The sequence below is a fragment of the Entelurus aequoreus genome, linkage group LG16, assembly GCF_033978785.1.
Source record: "Entelurus aequoreus isolate RoL-2023_Sb linkage group LG16, RoL_Eaeq_v1.1, whole genome shotgun sequence".
NCBI lineage: Eukaryota > Metazoa > Chordata > Actinopteri > Syngnathiformes > Syngnathidae > Entelurus > Entelurus aequoreus.
In genome coordinates, this window is record NC_084746.1 from 46,514,501 (window position 1) to 46,535,742 (window position 21,242).

Below are 21,242 nucleotides of genomic sequence, written 5' to 3' on the forward strand. Positions count from 1 at the left end.
TATCCTCTTGAAAATGAGAGTCGAGCACGCGAAATGGACATTTAAAGTGACTTTTATCTCCAAGACAATACATCGGTGACACACTTAGCTACTGAGCTAACGTGCTAGCATCGTTCTCAAATGAAGATAGAAACAAAATAAATAAACCCCTGACTGGAAGGATAGACAGAAGAGCAAAAATACTATTAAACCATGTACATGTAACTACACGGTTAAAAATTCTCAGCCTGGTAAGGCTTAACAATGCTGTTGCTAACGACGCTAAGGCTAATTTAGCAACTTAGCAGCCGGACCTCACAGAGCTATGTTAAAACATTAGCGCTCCACCTACGCCAGCCAGCCCTCATCTTCCCATCAACAGCCGTGCTCACCGGCGTTCCAGCGATCAACGGCGCGACGAAGGACTTCATCCGTGGGTTTGGCGGCAAGCATCAGCTAGGCGTCTTCTATCAGGGTAGGTAGTCCTTGTTGTGTTGCTGTAAGTATTGTACTAAGCCGCTAAGACACCGATCGATCCCACCTACAACGTTCTTCTTTGCAGCCTCCATTGTTCATTAAACAAATTGCAAAAGATTCACCCACACAGATGTCCAGAATACTGTGGAATTTTGTCGAAGAAAACAGAGCTTTGTGTATCGTGTCCAATAGGGCCCAAACACTTCCGTGCATTTTATGACGTCACGCGCATAAATCATATCCAAAGGAGTTTTCAACCGGAAGTGTGGCGGGAATTTTAAAATGTCACTTTATAAGTTAACCCGGCCGTATTGGCATGTGTTGCAATGTTAAGATTTCATCATTGATATATAAACTATCAGACTGCGTGGGCGCTAGTAGTGGCTTTCAGTAGGCCTTTAATATTGTGTATTTCCAGTGGCGGGCTGTGCGTTTCCCACCTAGGCCTTCAGTGATGTCGGACTTCAATGATTACCTCTCAAAATACCATAATTGATGTCACCACATGACCATTACTGGAGAAATACTATACAGAAACACATTTACGCACTACAGGGCATTGAACAACAGTGTACAAAACGGGTTATTTTCTGGCGCATTTAAAAATCAATTAAAACGCTTCAGCAATTAAATGGTTCAGTGGCCTTGTGGTTAGAGTGTCCGCCCTGAGACTGGAAGGTTGTGTGTTCAAACCCCGGCCGAGTCATACCAAAGACTATAAAAATGGGACCCATTAGCTCCCTGCTTGGCACTCAGCATCAAGGGTTGGAATTGGGGGATAAATGTCATGATCCGTGGTACGGACCATGTTTTGTTTAGTCACGTTCTGTTAGTTTTGGACTCCCTTAGTTCCTGTTTTGTGCACTCCTGGGTTTGTTTTGGTCACCATGGGTACTGATTGGTTTCACCTGCCTCTGGTTAGTGTTCGGCACGTTCACCTGCTGCCGGGCACTAATCAGAGAGCTATTTATTTACGTTGCTCGCCACACTGTCTGGCTTCGTTGTTTGCTATTTGCAACGGTTCCTAGTTTATGATTCCTGTGCTAAGTGGTTACCTTAGCTTCCCGTGCGATCGGCACGTTTTCCTTTTGCTCGTTTCCTGTTTTTGGTTGGTGCTATGATTCATGAGAAATAAATCATCTCCTACCTCACGCTTTCATCCGGAGTTGTCCGTCTGCATCTGGGAAGAACAACCCCGCAGTCAGATGCGACCCCCACGTGACGTTAAATTAAATGATTCCCGAGCGCGGCGTACGCTGCTGATCACTGCTCCCCTCACCTCCCAGGGGGTGAACATGGGGATGGGTTAAATGCAGAGGACAAATTTCACCACACCTAGTTTGTATGTGACGGCCGTTGAAATTTTAACTTTACTGTCAAAATTAAAATTGAAAAAAACATATTAAAATAGAAAAAAATAAATATTTGAACTCACAATCTGTAGGACCTATTCGACGCCGGGTCGGCTTATTCGAGTGGAAATGGCGAGCATTTCCCCATTTCATTGCCAGAACAGCTGAACTAGCTTCCGGGGTCGTCTCACAAGATGTAGTTTCTCTTTAAATATCCTTCTTGAAAATGGCCTTGCAAATATATATCTGCCACCTAATCAACGTTTTGTTCTCCTGCCCTGCTATCCCGGTCTGGCTACGGCGCAACACTTCCTGCTAAATTAAGCCTTGTGAATGGATACTCACTTTGGAGTGACAAGTGAGCATCCAATCACAGTGTCGTTAACATCAGGCTACCTAGATAGGCTTCTGTCAACAACTTGTGATCCGATTGGCTATCGCAATTGTCTCTCAACTCTTTGTGTTCTCAAATTCATCCGCTAACGGTCCCGGTGAGTATCCAATCACAGGACGCGTAAATATCACGTTTAACGTGAGGTCAGCTAGAAGGCCTTACTGACAACAACTCGTGATCTGATTGGCTATCGCAACTGTCTATCAACTGTATGGCCCCGTTCGCTTACAGTGCACGGATGCCACATTGTTGATTCTGAAGGCCTCGGGCAGATTTGGTACAGCATGGCAACATAAGCTAGCTGAATTCTGATTGGATACAAACTAAAACTAAAAACAACAGCACTGGAACAAGCATAATATGACATGAAGAGAATATGAATACCTCTAGATATTTAGTGAAAATAAATTAAAATATAATTTAACAGATGCCAGCTAGGTTAGGTAAACTTTAATATTCGGTCGCTTGTTTGTGAAAGGCTGTACTGCGCAAGTTGACCATTGTTGCACATGTGTAGGGCTACTTTAAGAATAAATTACTATCCAATCACCAGTCACAACTCAGCCTATGACACGTTTTTTCAAAAATGCACATTTCCTTTACTTTATTCAAGAAATCTCCACAGCAAGGAGGTTAAAGAAATGAATGTTTTGATTGATATTGCCAGAGAGGTGATTATTTAACAATATGTTTACTATTGTGCTCGCATTGCTGCTGTTCTCCTCACATTTATTCAGGAACAAAAGAGAGACAAAATATTAGACAACTTTGTATTGCAATGTAACAGTTTGTGTATCGAATGAAGACCAAAGTGAACAATTCTATGTTTTGGTTTTAACATTGTTTTTAAACATTTGTTTTTTAAATCCTACCAAAGTAAAAAAATCTCTTTTCACCAAAAATTTGATTTACGATTTTTTTCCTGTTTTTTTCCCCTACTTTAAAAAAAAAAACATTGAATACAAGTGACAGAGATAATTTAAAACAAGTTTTTATTTTATTTAATTAAAAAACTAGTAGTTCGAAATGACACTGCATACTTACTCTTACTCTTGGCAAAATTCTAATTTTTATTATGTTTTTATGTTTTATGCGTTTTAGACTAGATAGAAATTGTACTTTTTATGGAATCATTTTCAAAGAATTAAATTGGGAAGCAATACATCTGATTGAATAGAATACTTTCGTTAATAAAAAATGTAGCATTGCACGTTTCGCATGCAAATAAACAATCTCCAACATTGAGATCAATAAAGTGCAAACTTCAAACTTCTGGAAATAAAAATGTAGTATTATACATTGTATCCAAATAAATAATGAAGTAAAACATTGAGAGGACTATAGTTTGTTTCAGTAAGTAGATAAAGTAATCTGTTGGTGGTGAACCCCAAGATGCAGAGATGGCAGGTGTGGCGCAGGAAAACATGAACCAGGAAACAGGATACCAGAAAAACCAATCATCGAGCCCTGACTGGAGGGCGAGGCAGGCATAAATAGCAGCCAGCTGATTGACAACAGGTGTGCCAATCAGCAGCAGGTGAAGGGAAACAGCGCTCAGGGAGACAAGCAGGAAATGGAACTAAAATGAGAGCACTGACAGCAAACAAACACCAACCAAGGAAACAAGGAAACCAAGGAAAAATGTGACAAATCGTCACACTTTTTCATGAACACATCTTGGCGGTGTGCAGAGCGCCTGCTTTAGTGATCGCTCTACACGTGTGCTTCTTTCTCATCAGACATGGCATCTTCATAAATACCTTGTGTAAATTATTCCACCATAGTAAAGAGATTTTTAGCCCGTAGTTTATTTCTTGATGCGTCTTGTTCGCCTCTAAAGACTTGTATTTCCTGCACTTGGCTGGAGGCTTCGGTTTCAGATGCTGGAATAAGTAATTGTGCTGATGGCTTTTTAAAAACAAACTTTGCACCATGGAGTCACTCGTTCCATGCCTGTTGTCACAAAACCAAAGTACTGACAACACTTTTCTTTTCTTGGGAACAAACATCTCGCTCTCATGAGGGTTAGCATTAGTCATGTTTTCTATGTGTGCCACTAAGGAAGTCAGGGGACGGCGCAAGCCGAGAAAGTTCCTGACGGGCAAAAAGTATGTTGGAGCAAGAGGAAAAACATGTTTTTGGTTTGTTTTATTTTTTATAACGTCTGCAAGAAAAAACTCAAATATATCAATAACATCGATATAGGCCTACATATACTGTATGCATGGGCAAACTTTTTGGGTCAAGGGCCACACTGGCTTTTAAAATTGGAGCCAGCACATGATGCATTTCAAAGCACACCATATCTGTTGGAACTAGAGATGTCCGATAATGGCCTTTTTGCCGATATCCGATATTCCGATATTGTCCAACTCTTAATTACCGGTTCCGATATCAACCCGTACCGATATATACAGTCGTGGAATTAACACATTATTGTGCCTAATTTTGTTGTGATGCCCTGCTGGATGCATTAAACAATGTAACAAGGTTTTCCAAAATAAATCAACTCAAGTTATGGAAAAAAATGCCAACATGGCACTGCCATATTTATTATTGAAGTCACAAAGTGCATTATTTTTTTTTAAAATGCCTCAAAACAGCAGGTTGGAATTTGGGACATGTTCTCCCTGACAGAGCATGAGGAGGTTGAGGTGGGGGGATAGCGGGGGTGTATATTGTAGCGTCCCGGAAGAGTTAGTGCTGCAAGGGGTTCTGGGTATTTGTTCTGTTGTGTTTATGTTGTGTTACGGTGCGGATGTTCTCCCGAAATGTGTTTGTCATTCTTGTTTGGTGTGGGTTCACAATGTGGCGCATATTTGTAACAGTGTTAAAGTTGTTTATACGGTCACCCTCAGTGTGACCTGTATGGCTGTTGACCAAGTATGCCTTGCATTCACTTGCGTGTGTGAAAAGCCGTAGACATTATGTGACTGGGTCGGCACGCAACGGCAGTGCCTTTAAGGTTTATCGGCGCTCTGTACTTCTCCCTACGTCCGTGTACACAGCGGCGTTTTAAAAAGTCATAAATGTTACTTTTTGAAACTGATGCCGATAATTTTGAAACTGATAATTTCCGATAGTACATTTTAAAGCATTTATCGGACTGCCGATATTATCGGACATCTCTAGTTGGAACTAAGAGTAGACTTCTCAAACATGGGCTATTTCATTATAATACAACTATTTTCAACAATATCATATCAGAACATCAGAGAAACATACAAATGGTATTACAGGGTTGATACTTACATTTTCTTTTAGTGTTAGCAGTGTTGTTCATCACTCTTTTTTGCCAGGGCATCGAAGTCTGGTGTCAGTTTTGTTGTTGCAATTCTCAAAACAGATCTGAGGTGACCCGTCACTCAACTGGGATCTGTGGGGTTCTTTGTTGGTGTTCATCACACTAAAAGTCTGTTCACAGACATACGTGGATCCAAACAGCACCAGCATCCTCTGTGTAATCTTCTGGATTCTTGGAAATTTGGCTGGGTTTAATGAAGCATAACACTCATCCAGTTTAGGCGAGTGGACCTTCTTCCTTAAAGGCCTACTGAAAGCCACTACTACCGACCACGCAGTCTGATAGTTTATATATCAATGATGAAATCTTAACATTGCAACACATGCCAATACAGCCGGGTTAACTTATAAAGTGACATTTTAAAATTCCCGGGAAATATCCGGCTGAAACATCGCGGTATGATGACGTATGCGCGTGACGAAGTCCGAGTAACGGAAGTTATGGTACCCCGTAGAATCCTATACAAAAAGCTCTTGTTTTCATTTCATAATTCCACAGTATTCTGGACATCTTTTGCAATTTGTTTAATGAACAATGAAGGCTGCAAAGAAGACAGTTGTAGGTGGGATCAGTGTATTAGCAGCGGACTACAGCAACACAACCAGGAGGACTTTGTTGGAGCGCTAGCCGCGCTAGCCGCGCTAGCCGCGCTAGCCGCGCTAGCCGCGCTAGCCGCCGACTTCACCTTGACTTCCTACGTCTCCGGGCCGCCAAACGCATCGGGTGAAGTCCTTCGTCCTTCTGCCGATCGCTGGAACGCAGGTGAGCACAGGTGTTGATGAGCAAATGAGGGCTGGCTGGCGTAGGTGGAGAGCTAATGTTTTTAGCATAGCTCTGTGCAGTGCGGTTGCTAAGTTAGCTTCAATGGCGTCGTTAGCACAGCATTGTTAACCTTCGCCAGCCTGGAAAGCATTAACCGTGTATTTACATGTCCACGGTTTAATAGTATTGTTGATTTTCTATCTATACTTCCAGTCAGGGGTTTATTTCTTTTGTTTCTATATGCAGTTAAAGCAAGATGCTATCACGTTAGCTCGTAGCTAAAGCATTTCGCCGATGTATTGTCGTGGAGATAAAAGGCACTGAATGTCCATTTCGCGTTCTCGACTCTCATTTTCAAGAGGATATAGTATCCAAGGTGGTTTAAAATACAAATCTGTGATCTACAATAGAAAAAGGAGAGTGTGGAATCCAATGAGCCAGCTTGTACCTAAGTTACGGTCAGAGCGAAAAAAGATACGTCCATCGCTGCCTCTCAAGTCATTCACTGTAACGTTCCTCATCTACGAATCTTTCATCCTCGCTCAAATTGATGGGGTAATCATCACTTTCTCGGTCCGAATCTCTCTCGCTCCATTGTAAACAACGGGGAATTGTGAGGAATACTAGCTCCTGTGACGTCACGCTACTTCCGGTACAGGCAAGGCTTTTTTTTATCAGCGAGCAAAAGTTGCAAACTTTATCGTCAATTTTCTCTACTAAATCCTTTCAGCAAAAATATGGCAATATCGCGAAATGATCAAGTATGACACATAGAATGGATCTGCTATTCCCGTTTAAATAAATAAAAATCATTTCAGTAGGCCTTGAAGATGGTGTCACACTGGGGATCAAATAGTTCCAACTGCAGCTCCTGTGGCTCCGTTTCAGGATCTTGTGTGAAGGGACAGGACACCAGCTGGAGTGACTTGTCAATGTTTCCAAAATTATGGAAGCAACGTCAGAATTCTCCATGCAGGTCAACTAGTGACTAGGGATGATGTTTGATAAGAAATTATCGAGTTCGAGCCTATTATCGAATCCTCTTATCGAACCGATTCCTTATTGATTCTCTTATCGAGTCCAGTTAGGTTGTTGTATATGGAAAAAAACAATATTTGGTTTAACAAATCACTTCACATTCTCTACTGCTCGCTACTATAGCATTACCATATCTGAGTTATTGTGCAGAAATGTGGGGAAATAACCACAAATGTGCGCTACATTCGTTAACCGTGTTACAAAAAAGATAAATTAGACTGATACATAATGTTGGATATAGAGAACATACAAACACTTTATTTATTGAGTCAAAAATATTAAAGTTCGATGATTTGGTAAAATTGCAAACAGCTAAAATGATGTGGAATTAAGTAAAGAAGTTAAACATTGTACTGATATGATCCAGTTTAAGAGGTTGTTCAAATGAATAGTGCTTACAAAGTACAAAGAAGAAGAATTATGAGAAATACTTTGAACCTCATTGAAAATAAAATATTCTTCATCTCAGTATATTAATAATGACTGAATTAATGAATTACATATTACAAAACTGTTGTATATACTAATTCACAGATATTTTATTATAAAAAAGGTCAGTAAATGATGTATATATTTGTAAACGCTATGAAGTGGGAAAAGGGTAGGATTAAATAAGCTTTACTTCTTCCTACTCCTGTAAAGTGAAATGATATGACACTGTGATGTATTATACTGTAAGTGTGTTCATGTTCCAAATAAACTAAAGAAATAAAGAAAGCACTAGTGATGCCTAATGGTGTCATGATCCGTGGTCGGATCATGTTTTGTTTAGTTATGTTCTGTTAGTTTTGGACTTCCTTAGTTGTTTTGTGCACTTCGGGGGTTTGTTTTAGTCACCGTGGTTACTTATGATTTTCACCTGCCTTGTACGCGCACCTGTTGCTCATCAGAGACTCTATTTAAGCCTGCCGTTTCCGGTCACTCGTCGTGGCTTCATTGTTTGCATTTGGCACAGTTACGTTGGCATTCTGGTTTTCGAGCGCATGATTCCTGTGCTAAAGTTACCTTAGCTTCTAGTATTCCTGTGCTAAGTAAGTTTTTGCTTTAGCTTCTCATGCGAACGGCACGCTTTCCTTTTGTTTCGTTCCTCTCTGTTGTAATGTGTATGATCTATGAGAAATAAATCATCTCCTACCTGCACGCCTTCGTCCGGAGCCGTCAGTTTTGCGTCCCGGGAGAACAAACCGTTGCTGCACCTCACCGTGACAAATGACTGCGCTACGTGACGTCATTTCTTGTGATGTCCTACGGGGCATTTCTTGTCGGGACGGGAGTCGTTCCCAGGGATTCGAATAAAGAACCAACTCTTTTTCTTTACTATAGTGGTCTCGATAACGGGTACCGGTTCTCAAAAAGGGATTCGAGTCCGAGGACTCGGTTCTTTTCTTATCGAACAACCGGGAAAACCGGGTTCGAGCATCATCCCTACTAGTGACTTCTTGTATTTTTTCACATGTTGAGGGGTAATTTGATATTTGCTATGAAAATAAAGTTAGTTTGGTTTTCGAAGGCTCTGACATTATGTACATTTCATGTACAAACTGGTCTTTGCTTGTCGCTTCACATTCAGCTCATCCATGTGTGCTAGTAAGTCCACAGCAAAAGATCAATCTCAAATCCAATCGGTGTCACCTAGCTAAGGGAAAGTGTCAGCGTTTTCAAATTGCTCCAAAAATGAGATAATCTCCTGTTTAACTCCCACGCCTGTTGACATACTTTACCCAAACTTAATCAGCGGACATTGGAATGGAATGGCGTTAGTCTCTTCAAGAAATTTTATAAACTGATGATGTGGAAGTGCCCTCGCCCGAATAAAGTTAACAAGCTTTATAACTGGTGGATTATGCAGTTTAAAAAAAAAAAAAGTACCTCCTGATCGCGGTTGTCCTCTTTCAGTCTCTCTCGGATTATTTTCAGTGACTCAACGTTTTTTCCTGTCAGATTTGTCGACCCATCTGTTGTAACGTTAGCTAGCTTACGCCAAGGCTGTTGGAGCCCTATGATGACTCCCGCCAACCTCTTAAATACATCCTCTCCACATGTTCTTCCTTTTAGGGATTCCATGTCCAAAAACTCCTCGGTTTTCTCAAAATTGTCATCAATCCCGCCGACGAAAATCAAAAGCTGAGCGGAGTCACAAATGTCATTACTTTCACAAAGTGCCAAGGATACATCATGTAAATCAGTGGTCCCCAACCACCGATTGGTACCGGGCCGCACAAGAAATTTAAAAAAAAAATAATAATTTTTTTTTTTTATGAAATCAACATAAAAAACACAATATATACATTATATATCAATATAGATCAATACAGTCTGCAGGGATACAGTCCGTAAGCACACATGATTGTATTTATTTATGTAAAAAAAAATAAAAAATAAAAACTTTTTTTTTTTTTTTAAAGATTAAAGATTAAAGTACCAATGATTGTCACACACACACTAGATGTGGTGAAATTTGTCCTCTGCATTTGACCCATCCCCCTTGGGGAGCAGTGGGCAGCAGCGGCGCCGCGCCCGGGAATCATTTTGGTGATTTAACCCCCAACTCCAACCCTTGTTGCTGAGTGCCAAGCAGGGAGGTTATGGGTCCCATTTTTATAGTCTTTGGTATGACTCGGCTGGGATTTGAACTCCAACCTAAATACCCCCCCACCCCCCACCGGTCCGTGGGACAAATTTTCAAGCGTCCGCAGCTACAAAAAGGTTGGGGACCACTGATGTAAATGACTGTTTTTTTTGTTTAGCTTACTTATATAGAGGTTTATTTGAAATAGGGACATATACACTGCATACTGCAATTAAACTGTATAATGACACTATCTAATTAAATAAGTAATACAGTCATATACCAGAATGCTAATAGTTTCCTTGCTGCTGTTGCCCTGAAAATGTTTTTTTAAATTTTTTTATATGAAATACTGTCTGTACTTTTCTTTTTTTTTTTTAAATCTTTGTTTGTTTGATATTCATTGTAAAGTTCAGCTGTTTTTTCAGTGGGGCCCTGGCTCCACTGCAAGCATGAATAAATAAAGTCAAGTCAAGTCATACAAAAACATAGACATCTGAGACAGTTATCCAATGTATGCATCATAGTATTTGTAGCCAAAGCTAATTTACAGCACTTGTCCCCAACAACAACAACAACAACACAGATCCAACATCATTAAAATAGGAAAATAAAAAATAGAATAAGGCAAAGAGTTGATAATAATGATAATAGAAATTATACAGACAAAGTGCAAACTAGATAAAAGTCAATAAAAATAATAACACAAACAAAGTGCAGACTAGATACAAACCAATTAGTAAAAATGAGTAAAAACTAAACATGGGAACACGATTGTTGCTCAACTAGCCATAATTTTGTTTGTTTTTTGAAAGTGACAAGTGCAGGTATACTTTTCAAAGTGTCAGGTATGGTCCTAGTTGTGGTCCTTTTATTGAAAAGGCAGTCTGGGCAAAAGATGTCCTACGAAATGGAACGCAACAGTTGCCTTTTGACATTGCTCGGGTGGTAGATGTGGCACCACTTTGCAGTCTTGTAATTGCCTTGCAGAGCAATTGGGGAGCAGAGTTATCCAAGCATTTAAAAAAACAGTTTGACTGTGTGTAACAAAATCAAATTGGTAAAACTTAAAATATTGTATTTGGTTAAAATTTGGCAATGATGATATCGTATACTCTTCTTGCCTAGGACTTTCAAGGCGCGGTTATAAAGACACTCAATGGTCTTGATCGATGACTGGTGTGCTAGGTCTTTGTCAATTAGCTCCACATGGCGAGTCACTGTCCTGCTTGAAAAGCAATTTTTAAAAAAAAATTTGCTCTTGCTCCTAGGACACAAAACACCTGCTGTCTCCACCATGCACTCTTTAAGAAATTCTCCTTCGGAAAAAGGCTTAGTGGTCTTGGCTAATCTGAATGCCAGTAGATAACTTGTCTTTGTGCTTGATTCTTGGATGGTTGTTTGTCTAATGAAGATGTTTTGCTGAGCCTGCAAATTAGCTTCCAACTTCTGTGCAGTAGCGGTCGGTTCTTGCATTGACAGGTTGTTCATGTAATTAGTGTGCTTGGTGGAGAAATGACGGCTTACGTTCTATTCCTACGAAACCGCGACGGTTTCTTGGCAAATGAGACACACAGCCTTTGACTGGACTCCAGTGGAAAAGTATTTAGTTATTATACTTATTTAACACCTATCAACTTTTCTTTTCTTTGGCCCACTCATTGTTGCAAATTGGTTCTGCTGTCAGAGCAGTAACAGAGTAGACCAGGGGTAGGGAACCCATGGCTCTAGAGCCAGATGTGGCTCTTTTGATGGATGCATCTGGCTCTCAGATAAATCTTAGCTGACATTGCTTAACACGATAAGAAATGAATATTTCCACTGGTAATCAGAGTTAAAGATAACGTTCAAAATATAAAACATTCTCCTGCATTTTAATCCATCCATCCGTGTTCTACCGCATCTGTCCAAGAAGTCGCATTAATGGTAAGAAGTATGTTATTTATTATTGGTTAGCTTCAGAATAACAATGTTATTAAAAAGAATACGAGACTTATTATACTAAAAACATCTTGGTGTTACTTAAAAATGCACGCATTTAGTTGTATTCAGTGTTAAAAAATATTATATGGCTCTCACGCAAATACATTTTAAAATATTTGGCTTTCATGGCTCTCTTAGCCAAAAAGGTTCCCGACCCCTGGAGTAGACAGTGTACCTGGACTGAGCAATCAATCAAGCCTATTGCGCCACTTTGTGGAATTACTTGGTATTACAGGACAATGAATGTGGTCATAATTATTACACAATTCTGTTCTAATTTCGGATTTCCGGATCAGAAAGACCAACAGGGCAGATGTGGCCCACGGGCCGTAGTTTGGGCACCCTTGAATTAGAAGTTGTTGTTAAGAATAATATGTTCCACTCTAGTCCCATAGGTGGTAGTAATGCACAATACATATTGACAAGACTTCAGTGGAAAATTATTTAGTTATTATACTTATTTAAAGGCCTACTGAAAGCCACTACTACCGACCACGCAGTCTGATAGTTTATATATCAATGATGAAATCTTAACATTGCAACACATGCCAATACGGCCGGGTTAACTTATAAAGTGCAATTTTAAATTTCCCGCGGAACTTCCGGTTGAAAACGTCTATGTATGATGACGTATGCGCGTGACGTCGATGGTTGAAACGGAAGTATTCGGACACATTGTATCACAATACAAACAGCTCTGTTTTCATCACAAAATTCCACAGTATTCTGGACATCTGTGTTGGTGAATCTTTTGCAATTTGTTTAATGAACAATGGAGACTGCAAAGAAGAAAGCTGTAGGAGGCATCGGTGTATTAGCGGCTGGCTGCAGCAACACAACCAGGAGGACTTTGACTTGGATAGCAGACGCGCTATCCGACGCTAGCCGCCGACCGCATCGATGATCGGGTGAAGTCCTTCGTCGCGCCGTCGATCGCTGGAACGCAGGTGAGCACGGGTGTTGATGAGCAGATGAGGGCTGGCGTAGGTGGAGCGCTAATGTTTTTATCATAGCTCTGACGAGTTCCCGTAGCTAAGTTAGCTTCAATGGCGTCGTTAGCAACAGCATTGCTAGGCTTCGACAGGCGGCACAGCATTAACCGTGTGGTTACAGGTCCAGTGTTTGGTTCGGTGTCTCCTGATAGTAGTATTGTTGATCTGCTGTCTATCCTTCCAGTCAGGGGCTTATTTCTTTTGTTTCTATCTGCATTTAAGCACGATGCTATCACGTTAGCTCCGTAGCTAAAGTGCTTCACCGATGTATTGTCGTGGAGATAAAAGTCACTGTGAATGTCCATTTCGCGTTCTCGACTCTCATTTTCAGGAGGATATAGTATCCGGGGTGGTTTAAAATACAAATCCGTGATCCACAATAGAAAAAGGAGAAAGTGTGGAATCCAATGAGCCCTTTTACCTAAGTTATGGTCAGAGCGAAAAAAGATACGTCCTGCACTGCACTCCAGTCCTTCACTCTCACGTTCCTCATCCACAAATCTTTCATCCTCGCTCAAATTAACGGGGTAATCGTCGCTTTCTCGGTCCGAATCGCTCTCGCTGCTGGTGTAAACAATGGGGAAATGTGAGGAGCCCTTCAACCTGTGACGTCACGCTACTTCCGGTACAGGCAAGGCTTTTTTTTTATCAGCGAACAAAAGTTGCGAACTTTATCGTCGATGTTCTCTACTAAATCCTTTCAGGAAAAATATGGCAATATCGCGAAATGACCAAGTATGACACATAGAATGGGTCTGCTATCCCCGTTTAAATAAAAAAAATTCATTTCAGTAGGCCTTTAACACCCGGCATTTGCGATCAACTTTTCTTTTCTTTGGCCCACGCATTGTTGCATATTGGTTCTGCTGTCAGAGCAGTAGCAGAGTAGCAAGTGCACCTGGGCTGAGCAATCAATCAAGTGTGCTGCTTGCGCTTAAAATCGCACAAAATCATAAAGTCGCCTCAGATATACTGAGTTTTGGGTTTTTCATCAATTGTTTAACATTTTATTCACACAGTGGTGCCAGTCCTCGCTCATGTCATTACACAAGGCAAACATCTATTTCCAGCGGTGCCTTTAATATTTCATAAAAGGTGCTGCCCCTCGATACTTTTGGTTCTTCTCGACCAGAATGCATTTTGCACGGAAGCTTCCTCAAGGCGATGACAACGGTGATATCAGTGGAACAATAGCATCAATAATTTGTTGTCTTCCCTTCCTTGCGTCCTCCAGGACTGAAGACTCTGGGCTGCTCAGCAACAAAGAGAGCCTCCCTGTCAGGTCTCTGGTGCTGGGTGACGTCCAGAGGCCGGGCTCGGAGGCCGCCTATAGGGTGGGGCCGCTGCGTTGCCATGGAGACAGTAAGTCAGGTTGCTTATGGAAGTATAAAAATAAACGTCAAGCTCCGTAGTGAAATATTCATACGGTTTCGAGTCTGTCTAACATATGGGTCAGCCAGAGACTGTGGATAAGTGGTTGAGATCCCATACTGGCAAACGGATGCATGTAGGAGAAATCTAAGGAACACAATGACAAGCCTTATTAAGTCAAATGAAGTGGTTAAATGGGGGTTGTTAAAGTGTCAGCTGCGCTCTTTCGTGCCTGGTTTTATTAGCCTGCTTTGTTTCCATTGAGCGTGATCGCTTTCTTCCCTTCATTTTCTCAGAGAACTTCTGGAACGCCGCCTTTTTCGACAAGGAGACGTCCTACCTCCACTTCCCTACGTTCCACGGGGAGCTGAGCGCCGAGATATCCTTCATGTTCAAAACCACCGCTCCCTTCGGCGTGTTCCTGGAAAACCTGGGCATCCGAGACTTCATCCGGATTGAAATGAGCTGTAAGCAACGCCCGAGGCCACCCATGGAGTCACTTAGCTCCAATAACACCACGCCGCTAACTACACTATATTGCAAAAAGTATTTTGCCACCTGCCTTGACTCACATATGAACTTGAAGTGCCATCCCATTCCTAACCCATAGGGTTCAATATGATGTCAGTCCACCTTTTGCAGCTATTAGAGCTTCAACTATTCTGGGAAGGCTGTCCACAAGGTTGCGGAGTGTGTTTAGAGGAATTTTCGCTGATGTTGGTCGAGAAGGCCTGGCTCTCAGTCGCCGTTCTAATTCATCCCAAAGGTGTTCTATCGGGTTCAGGTCAGGACTCTGTGCAGGCCCGTCAAGTTCATCCACACCAGACTCTGTCATCCATGTCTTTATATATTAATATTTAGGAGCGAGGAAATTTCACGACTGGATTTGTTGCCCAGGTGGCATCCTATGACGGTTCCACGCTGGAAATCACTGCAATCATTCTTTCACAAATGTTTGTAGAAACAGTCTCCATGTCTAAGTGCTTGATTTTATACAAACCCCGTTTCCATATGAGTTGGGAAATTGTGTTAGATGTAAATATAAACGGAGTACAATGATTTGCAAATCCTTTTCATATTCAATTGAATGCACTACAACGACAAGATATTTGATGTTCAAACTCAAACTTTATTTTTTTTGCAAATAATCATTAACTTAGAATTCCATGGCTGCAACACGTGCCAAAGTAGTTGGGAAAGGGCATGTTCACCACTGTGTTACATGGCCTTTCCTTTTAACAACACTCAGTAAACGTTTGGGAACTGAGGAGACACATTTTTGAAGCTTCTCAGGTGGAATTCTTTCCCATTCTTGCTTGATGTACAGCTTAAGTTGTTCAACAGTCCGGGGGTCTCCGTTGTGGTATTTTAGGCTTCATAATGCGCCACACATTTTCAATGGGAGACAGGTCTGGACTACAGGCAGGCCAGTCTAGTACCCGCACTCTTTTACTATGAAGCCACGTTGATGTAACACGTGGCTTGGCATTGTCTTGCTGAAATAAGCAGGGGCGTCCACGGTAACGTTGCTTGGATGGCAACGTATGTTGCTCCAAAACCTGTATGTACCTTTCAGCATTAATGGCGCCTTCTCAGATGTGTAAGTTACCCATGTCTTGGGCACTAATACACCCCCATACCATCACAGATGCTGGCTTTTCAACTTTGCGCCTATAACAATCCGGATGGTTCTTTTCCTCTTTGATCCGGAGGACACGACGTCCACAGTTTCCAAAAACACTTTGAAATGTGGACTCGTCAGACCACAGAACACTTTTCCACTTTGTATCAGTCCATGAGCTCAGGCCCAGCGAAGCCGACGGCGTTTCTGGGTGTTGTTGATAAACGGTTTTTGCCTTGCATAGGAGAGTTTTAACTTGCACTTACAGATGTAGCGACCAACTGTAGTTACTGACAGTGGGTTTCTGAAGTGTTAATGAGCCCATGTGGTGATATCCTTTACACACTGATGTCGCTTGTTGATGCAGTACAGCCTGAGGGATGGAAGGTCACGGGCTTAGCTGCTTACGTGCAGTGATTTCTCCAGATTCTCTGAACCCTTTGATGATATTACAGACCGTAGATGGTGAAATCCCCAAATTCCTTGCAATAGCTGGTTGAGAAAGGTTTTTCTTAAACTGTTCAACAATTTGCTCACGCATTTGTTGACAAAGTGGTGACCCTCGCCCCATCCTTGTTTGTGAATGACTGAGCATTTCATGGAATCTACTTTTATACCCAATCATGGCACCCACCTGTTCCCAATTTGCCTGTGCACCTGTGGGATGTTCCAAATAAGTGTTTGATGAGCATTCCTCAACTTTATCAGTATTTATTGCCACCTTTCCCAACTTCTTTGTCACGTGTTGCTGGCATCAAATTCTAAAGTTAATGATTATTTGCAAAAAAAAAAAATGTTTATCAGATTGAACATCAAATATGTTGTCTTTGTAGCATATTCAACTGAATATGGGTTGAAAAGGATTTGCAAATGAATATGGGTTGAAAATGATTTGCAAATCATTGTATTCCGTTTATATTTACATCTAACACAATTTCCCAACTCATATGGAAACGGGGTTTAATTAATATTTAGAAGCGAGGAAATTTCACGACTGGATTTGTTGCCCAGGTGGCATCCTATGACGGTTCCACGCTGGAAATCACTGCGCTCCTGAGAGCGGCCCATTCTTTCACAAATGTTTGTAGAAACAGTCTCCAAGCCTAAGTGCTTGATTTTATACATCTGTGGCCCGGGGCCAAGTGATTAGGACACCTGATTCTGATCATTTGGATGGGTGGCCAAATACTGTAGGCAATATAGTGTATACATTAACACAAATGCCACAAATTACCAGAAAGAATTATAAAGCATTTTCTTTGCGCAATTGTTAGAAGACTGATTTCTAAGAGAGTATCATACTAAGAGGCAAACTTGCATTGTATCTGGCGATTCATCTACTGTATGTATGTATTGTATTAGAATACTTTTGGTCTTTAAAGAATTTAGAATGGCTATGAATTAACATTACATACTATATACATGTAAAAACCCTGTTTCCATATGAGTTGGGAAATGGTGTTAGATGTAAATATAAACGGAATACAATGATTTGCAAATCATTTTCAACCCATATTCAGTTGAATATGCTACAAAGACAACATATTTGATGTTCAAACTGATAAACATTTTTTTTTGTGCAAATAATCATTAACTTTAGAATTTGATGCCAGCAACACGTGACAAAGAAGTTGGGAAAGGTGGCAATAAATACTGATAAAGTTGAGGAATGCTCATCAAACACTTATTTGGAACATCCCACAGGTGAACAGGCAAATTGGGAACAGGTGGGTGCCATGATTGGGTATAAAAGTAGATTCCATGAAATGCTCAGTCATTCACAAACAAGGATGGGGCGAGGGTCACCACTTTGTCAACAAATGCGTGAGCAAATTGTTGAACAGTTTAAGAAAAACCTTTCTCAACCAGCTATTGCAAGGAATTTAGGGATTTCACCATCTACGCTCCGTAATATCATCAAAGGATTCAGAGAATCTGGAGAAATCACTGCACGTAAGCAGCTAAGCCCGTGACCTTCCATCCCTCAGGCTGTACTACATCAACAAGCGACATCAGTGTGTAAAGGATATCACCACATGGGCTCATTAACACTTCAGAAACCCACTGTCAGTAACTACAGTTGGTCGCTACATCTGTAAGTGCAAGTTAAAACTCTCCTATGCAAGGCCAAAACCGTTTATCAACAACACCCAGAAACGCCGTCGGCTTCGCTGGGCCTGAGCTCATCTAAGATGGACTGATACAAAGTGGAAAAGTGTTCTGTGGTCTGACGAGTCCACATTTCAAATTGTTTTTGGAAACTGTGGACGTCGTGTCCTTCGGACCAAAGAGGAAAAGAACCATCCGGATTGTTATAGGCGCAAAGTTGAAAAGCCAGCATCTGTGATGGTATGGGGGTGTATTAGTGCCCAAGACATGGGTAACTTACACATCTGTGAAGGCGCCATTAATGCTGAAAGGTACATACAGGTTTTGGAGCAACATATGTTGCCATCCAAGCAAACGTTACCATGGACGCCCCTGCTTATTTCAGCAAGACAATGCCAAGCCACGTGTTACATCAACGTGGCTTCATAGTAAAAGAGTGCGGGTACTAGACTGGCCTGCCTGTAGTCCAGATCTGTCTCCCATTGAAAATGTGTGGCGCATTATGAAGCCTAAAATAGCACAACGGAGACCCCCGGACTGTTGAACAACTTAAGCTGTACATCAAGCAAGAATGGGAAATAATTCCACCTGAGAAGCCTAAAAAATTTGTCTCCTCAGTTCCCAAACGTTAACTGAGTGTTGTTAAAAGGAAAGGCCATGTCCCAACTACTTTGACATGTGTTGCAGCCATGAAATTCTAAGTTAATTATTATTTGCAAAAAAAAATAAAGTTTATGAGTTTCAACATCAAATATCTTGTCGTTGTAGTGCATTCAACTGAATATGGGTTGAAAAGGATTTGCAAATCATTGTATTCCGTTTATATTTACATCTAACACAATTTCCCAACTCATATGGAAACGGGGTTTGTATTTGCTTTGAGTACAGAGAAGGTTGTACTGTAGCACTTTTTTTTTGTATTTTGTCATCTGTTGACTGAAGCATTGGCAGACGTGGTAGTTGAAGGGACAAAAACAGAAGCTAATGCAGGATTGCTGCTGCACCAGCAGCCCCCTCCCCTCGAGGGAAATCAACGTCAGTGTGGTTGTTCCACCTCGGAATACTGCCGCTCTGCTCCCAACCTGGCTCAGATCACAGTGTAACTTTGTCGACAGGGCCTGGGAACCATTCCGGAATGAAGTTACCGAAGGGAGTGGGGATATTGTTTCATCTTGTTGTTCGCAACTACCCGCCCCGTTCTGCTTGGCCGGCACCCTCCTAAATCTTTCACTAGATGGAACCAAGCGTTCAGCCGACATACTCGGCTGAGCAGCGGCCCGCAGCAATGAAGCGCAGTGCGGTCCGCAACAGGCCCGAGGCAATTATATCAATGGAACAAATGAAAGTCATCACACAATAGCGGATTGGTTCTTCGGTTTGCGAAAAGGCAATCTTTCCCCCAAGGAGAGAGATGCTACGTCTTCTCAAGCTTAAGACATCCAAGCTCTCCCATCTTTTAAAAAGGTGCAGGGATACGACCCCCCAGTCTGTGTAAAAAATAGTCCTCAGTGTCATCGGCGCAGCAGGGATGAGAGACAAAATAACACGGGGCATAGGACGGAACCCTGAGGGACATCGCGGTAATGGAATGTATTGAATTCTGAGTGATCCACGAAGGTTGCCCTGACATTGTGTGTGCAAAAATCCATAATCTTTTCTCTTGCCAGCTCCCACTCGGGTGGTTTTCTCCTTCGACGTGGGCAATGGACCGCTGGAAGTCCACGTGGAGTCGAGTGCCCCGCTGAACGACGACCGGTGGCATCAGGTCCGCGTGGAGCGCAACATAAAGGAGGCGTCCCTGCGACTGGATGCACTTCCTGCCGCCACATTGGAGGCTCCTGCCGACGGACACGTTCACCTGCAGCTTAACAGCCAGCTCTTCATTGGTAAGTGGACCTAATATGTCAATATGTTCTGATTGTGTTCGGGAAAAAAACCCGTTGTTGATAATCATTTTGTTGCTTGGCTGCATTGCTAAAAAGTAAGCTCCAACCAGAGATGAATAAAATGATTAAACAAATTCAAAAGTCAGCGGGGCGCGGTAATAAACTTCCTGATGTGATTTACCCGTAAACGAATCGTTAATTGAACCAAAACCAAGAGGGAGTGTCATTAATCAGGCCGCCATGTAATTAGCCACTGAGATCTTTAAAGACAAACTTCATCCAGCGTGCGGGTCTGCTTATCTTCACCTTAACACTCCAACTCTGACTCTGTTTATTCAACGGAAGACAGGAAAATCCATCACTTTCCGCGTGGCTTTATCGTGGCATGAATCTCCCGTACGTCACTCGATGTCAGTAACTCTTTGGAGGGAAATCTCGCCAACAGACGGTGAGATTGAATCAAGGAAGCTATGGGAAATATTGATGTGCTTTGCCAATAATGCGCCAAACTTGTTTGCCTGCATATTTATGCCGCAGAAAGGAAATACATTCATTACGCAGCACCTCAGTTAATCATACATGTTGAGTTTGATGATTGTATGTCACTTTTGAGTCCATGTGTAAAAGCTTTCCCTCTGCAAGGAACAAGTGCATCATTATGTGCCGAGATTGCTTGAGATGTTTTAAGCAAATCAGCTTTATTGGAGGAAACCCATTAGCCAGCAACCCATAAACATTTTGTTTATTAGTCCTAATTTTTCCTCCTAACATTTACAAGATCCTGGATTATATTGTCAGCATCAAACTGCTGTGCTGGCGCCTTGCAAGGGTTTATGACCCCATAACGATATGATTGCTTTTCAAAAAATGAAAACTATAAACTGAGCATCTGGTCAGGGGGCACGGCGTCCCGCCAAAAGGGCTTCCGGGGTTGCATCCGCGCCCTGCAGCTCAACGGCGCCACCCTGGACCTGGAAGAGAGGGCCCGCATCACACCCGGCGTTGGACCCGGCTGCCCGGGTCACTGCAGCAGCTACGGCCCGCTCTGCCGCAACCACGGACGTTGCCTGGAGAGAAGCAACGGCTTCCGCTGCGACTGCGGCCCGTCGGCCTACGCCGGAGTCTTCTGTCACGCAGGTGAGTGCCATCCTCAGTCCTGACAATTAAAGATCTGCACTATTCGTAGGGTTTATGTTTCAAGAACACTTGTGATAAAACGTAAATAATGTACACTACCGTTCAAAAGTTTGGGGTCACCCAAACAATTTTGTGGAATAGCCTTCATTTCTAAGAACAAGAATAGACTGTCGAGTTTCAGATGAAAGTTCTCTTTTTCTGGCCATTTTGAGCGTTTAATTGAGCCCACAAATGTGATGCTCCAGAAACTCAATCTGCTCAAAGGAAG

The 21,242-nt window shown here is 41.9% G+C and overlaps 1 protein-coding gene across 1 annotated transcript in view; it reads left to right on the plus strand.

Annotated features, from left to right (window-relative positions):
• Positions 1–21,242, plus strand: part of cntnap3 (contactin associated protein family member 3) — a 239,670-nt gene that overhangs the window by 171,426 nt on the left and 47,002 nt on the right. Inside the window, exons 15-18 of the mRNA XM_062023123.1 lie at positions 14,085–14,212; positions 14,518–14,688; positions 19,619–19,837; positions 20,735–20,974. Of these exons, the coding sequence (XP_061879107.1) occupies positions 14,085–14,212; positions 14,518–14,688; positions 19,619–19,837; positions 20,735–20,974 (758 nt within the window). The remainder of the gene's footprint in view (positions 1–14,084; positions 14,213–14,517; positions 14,689–19,618; positions 19,838–20,734; positions 20,975–21,242) is intronic.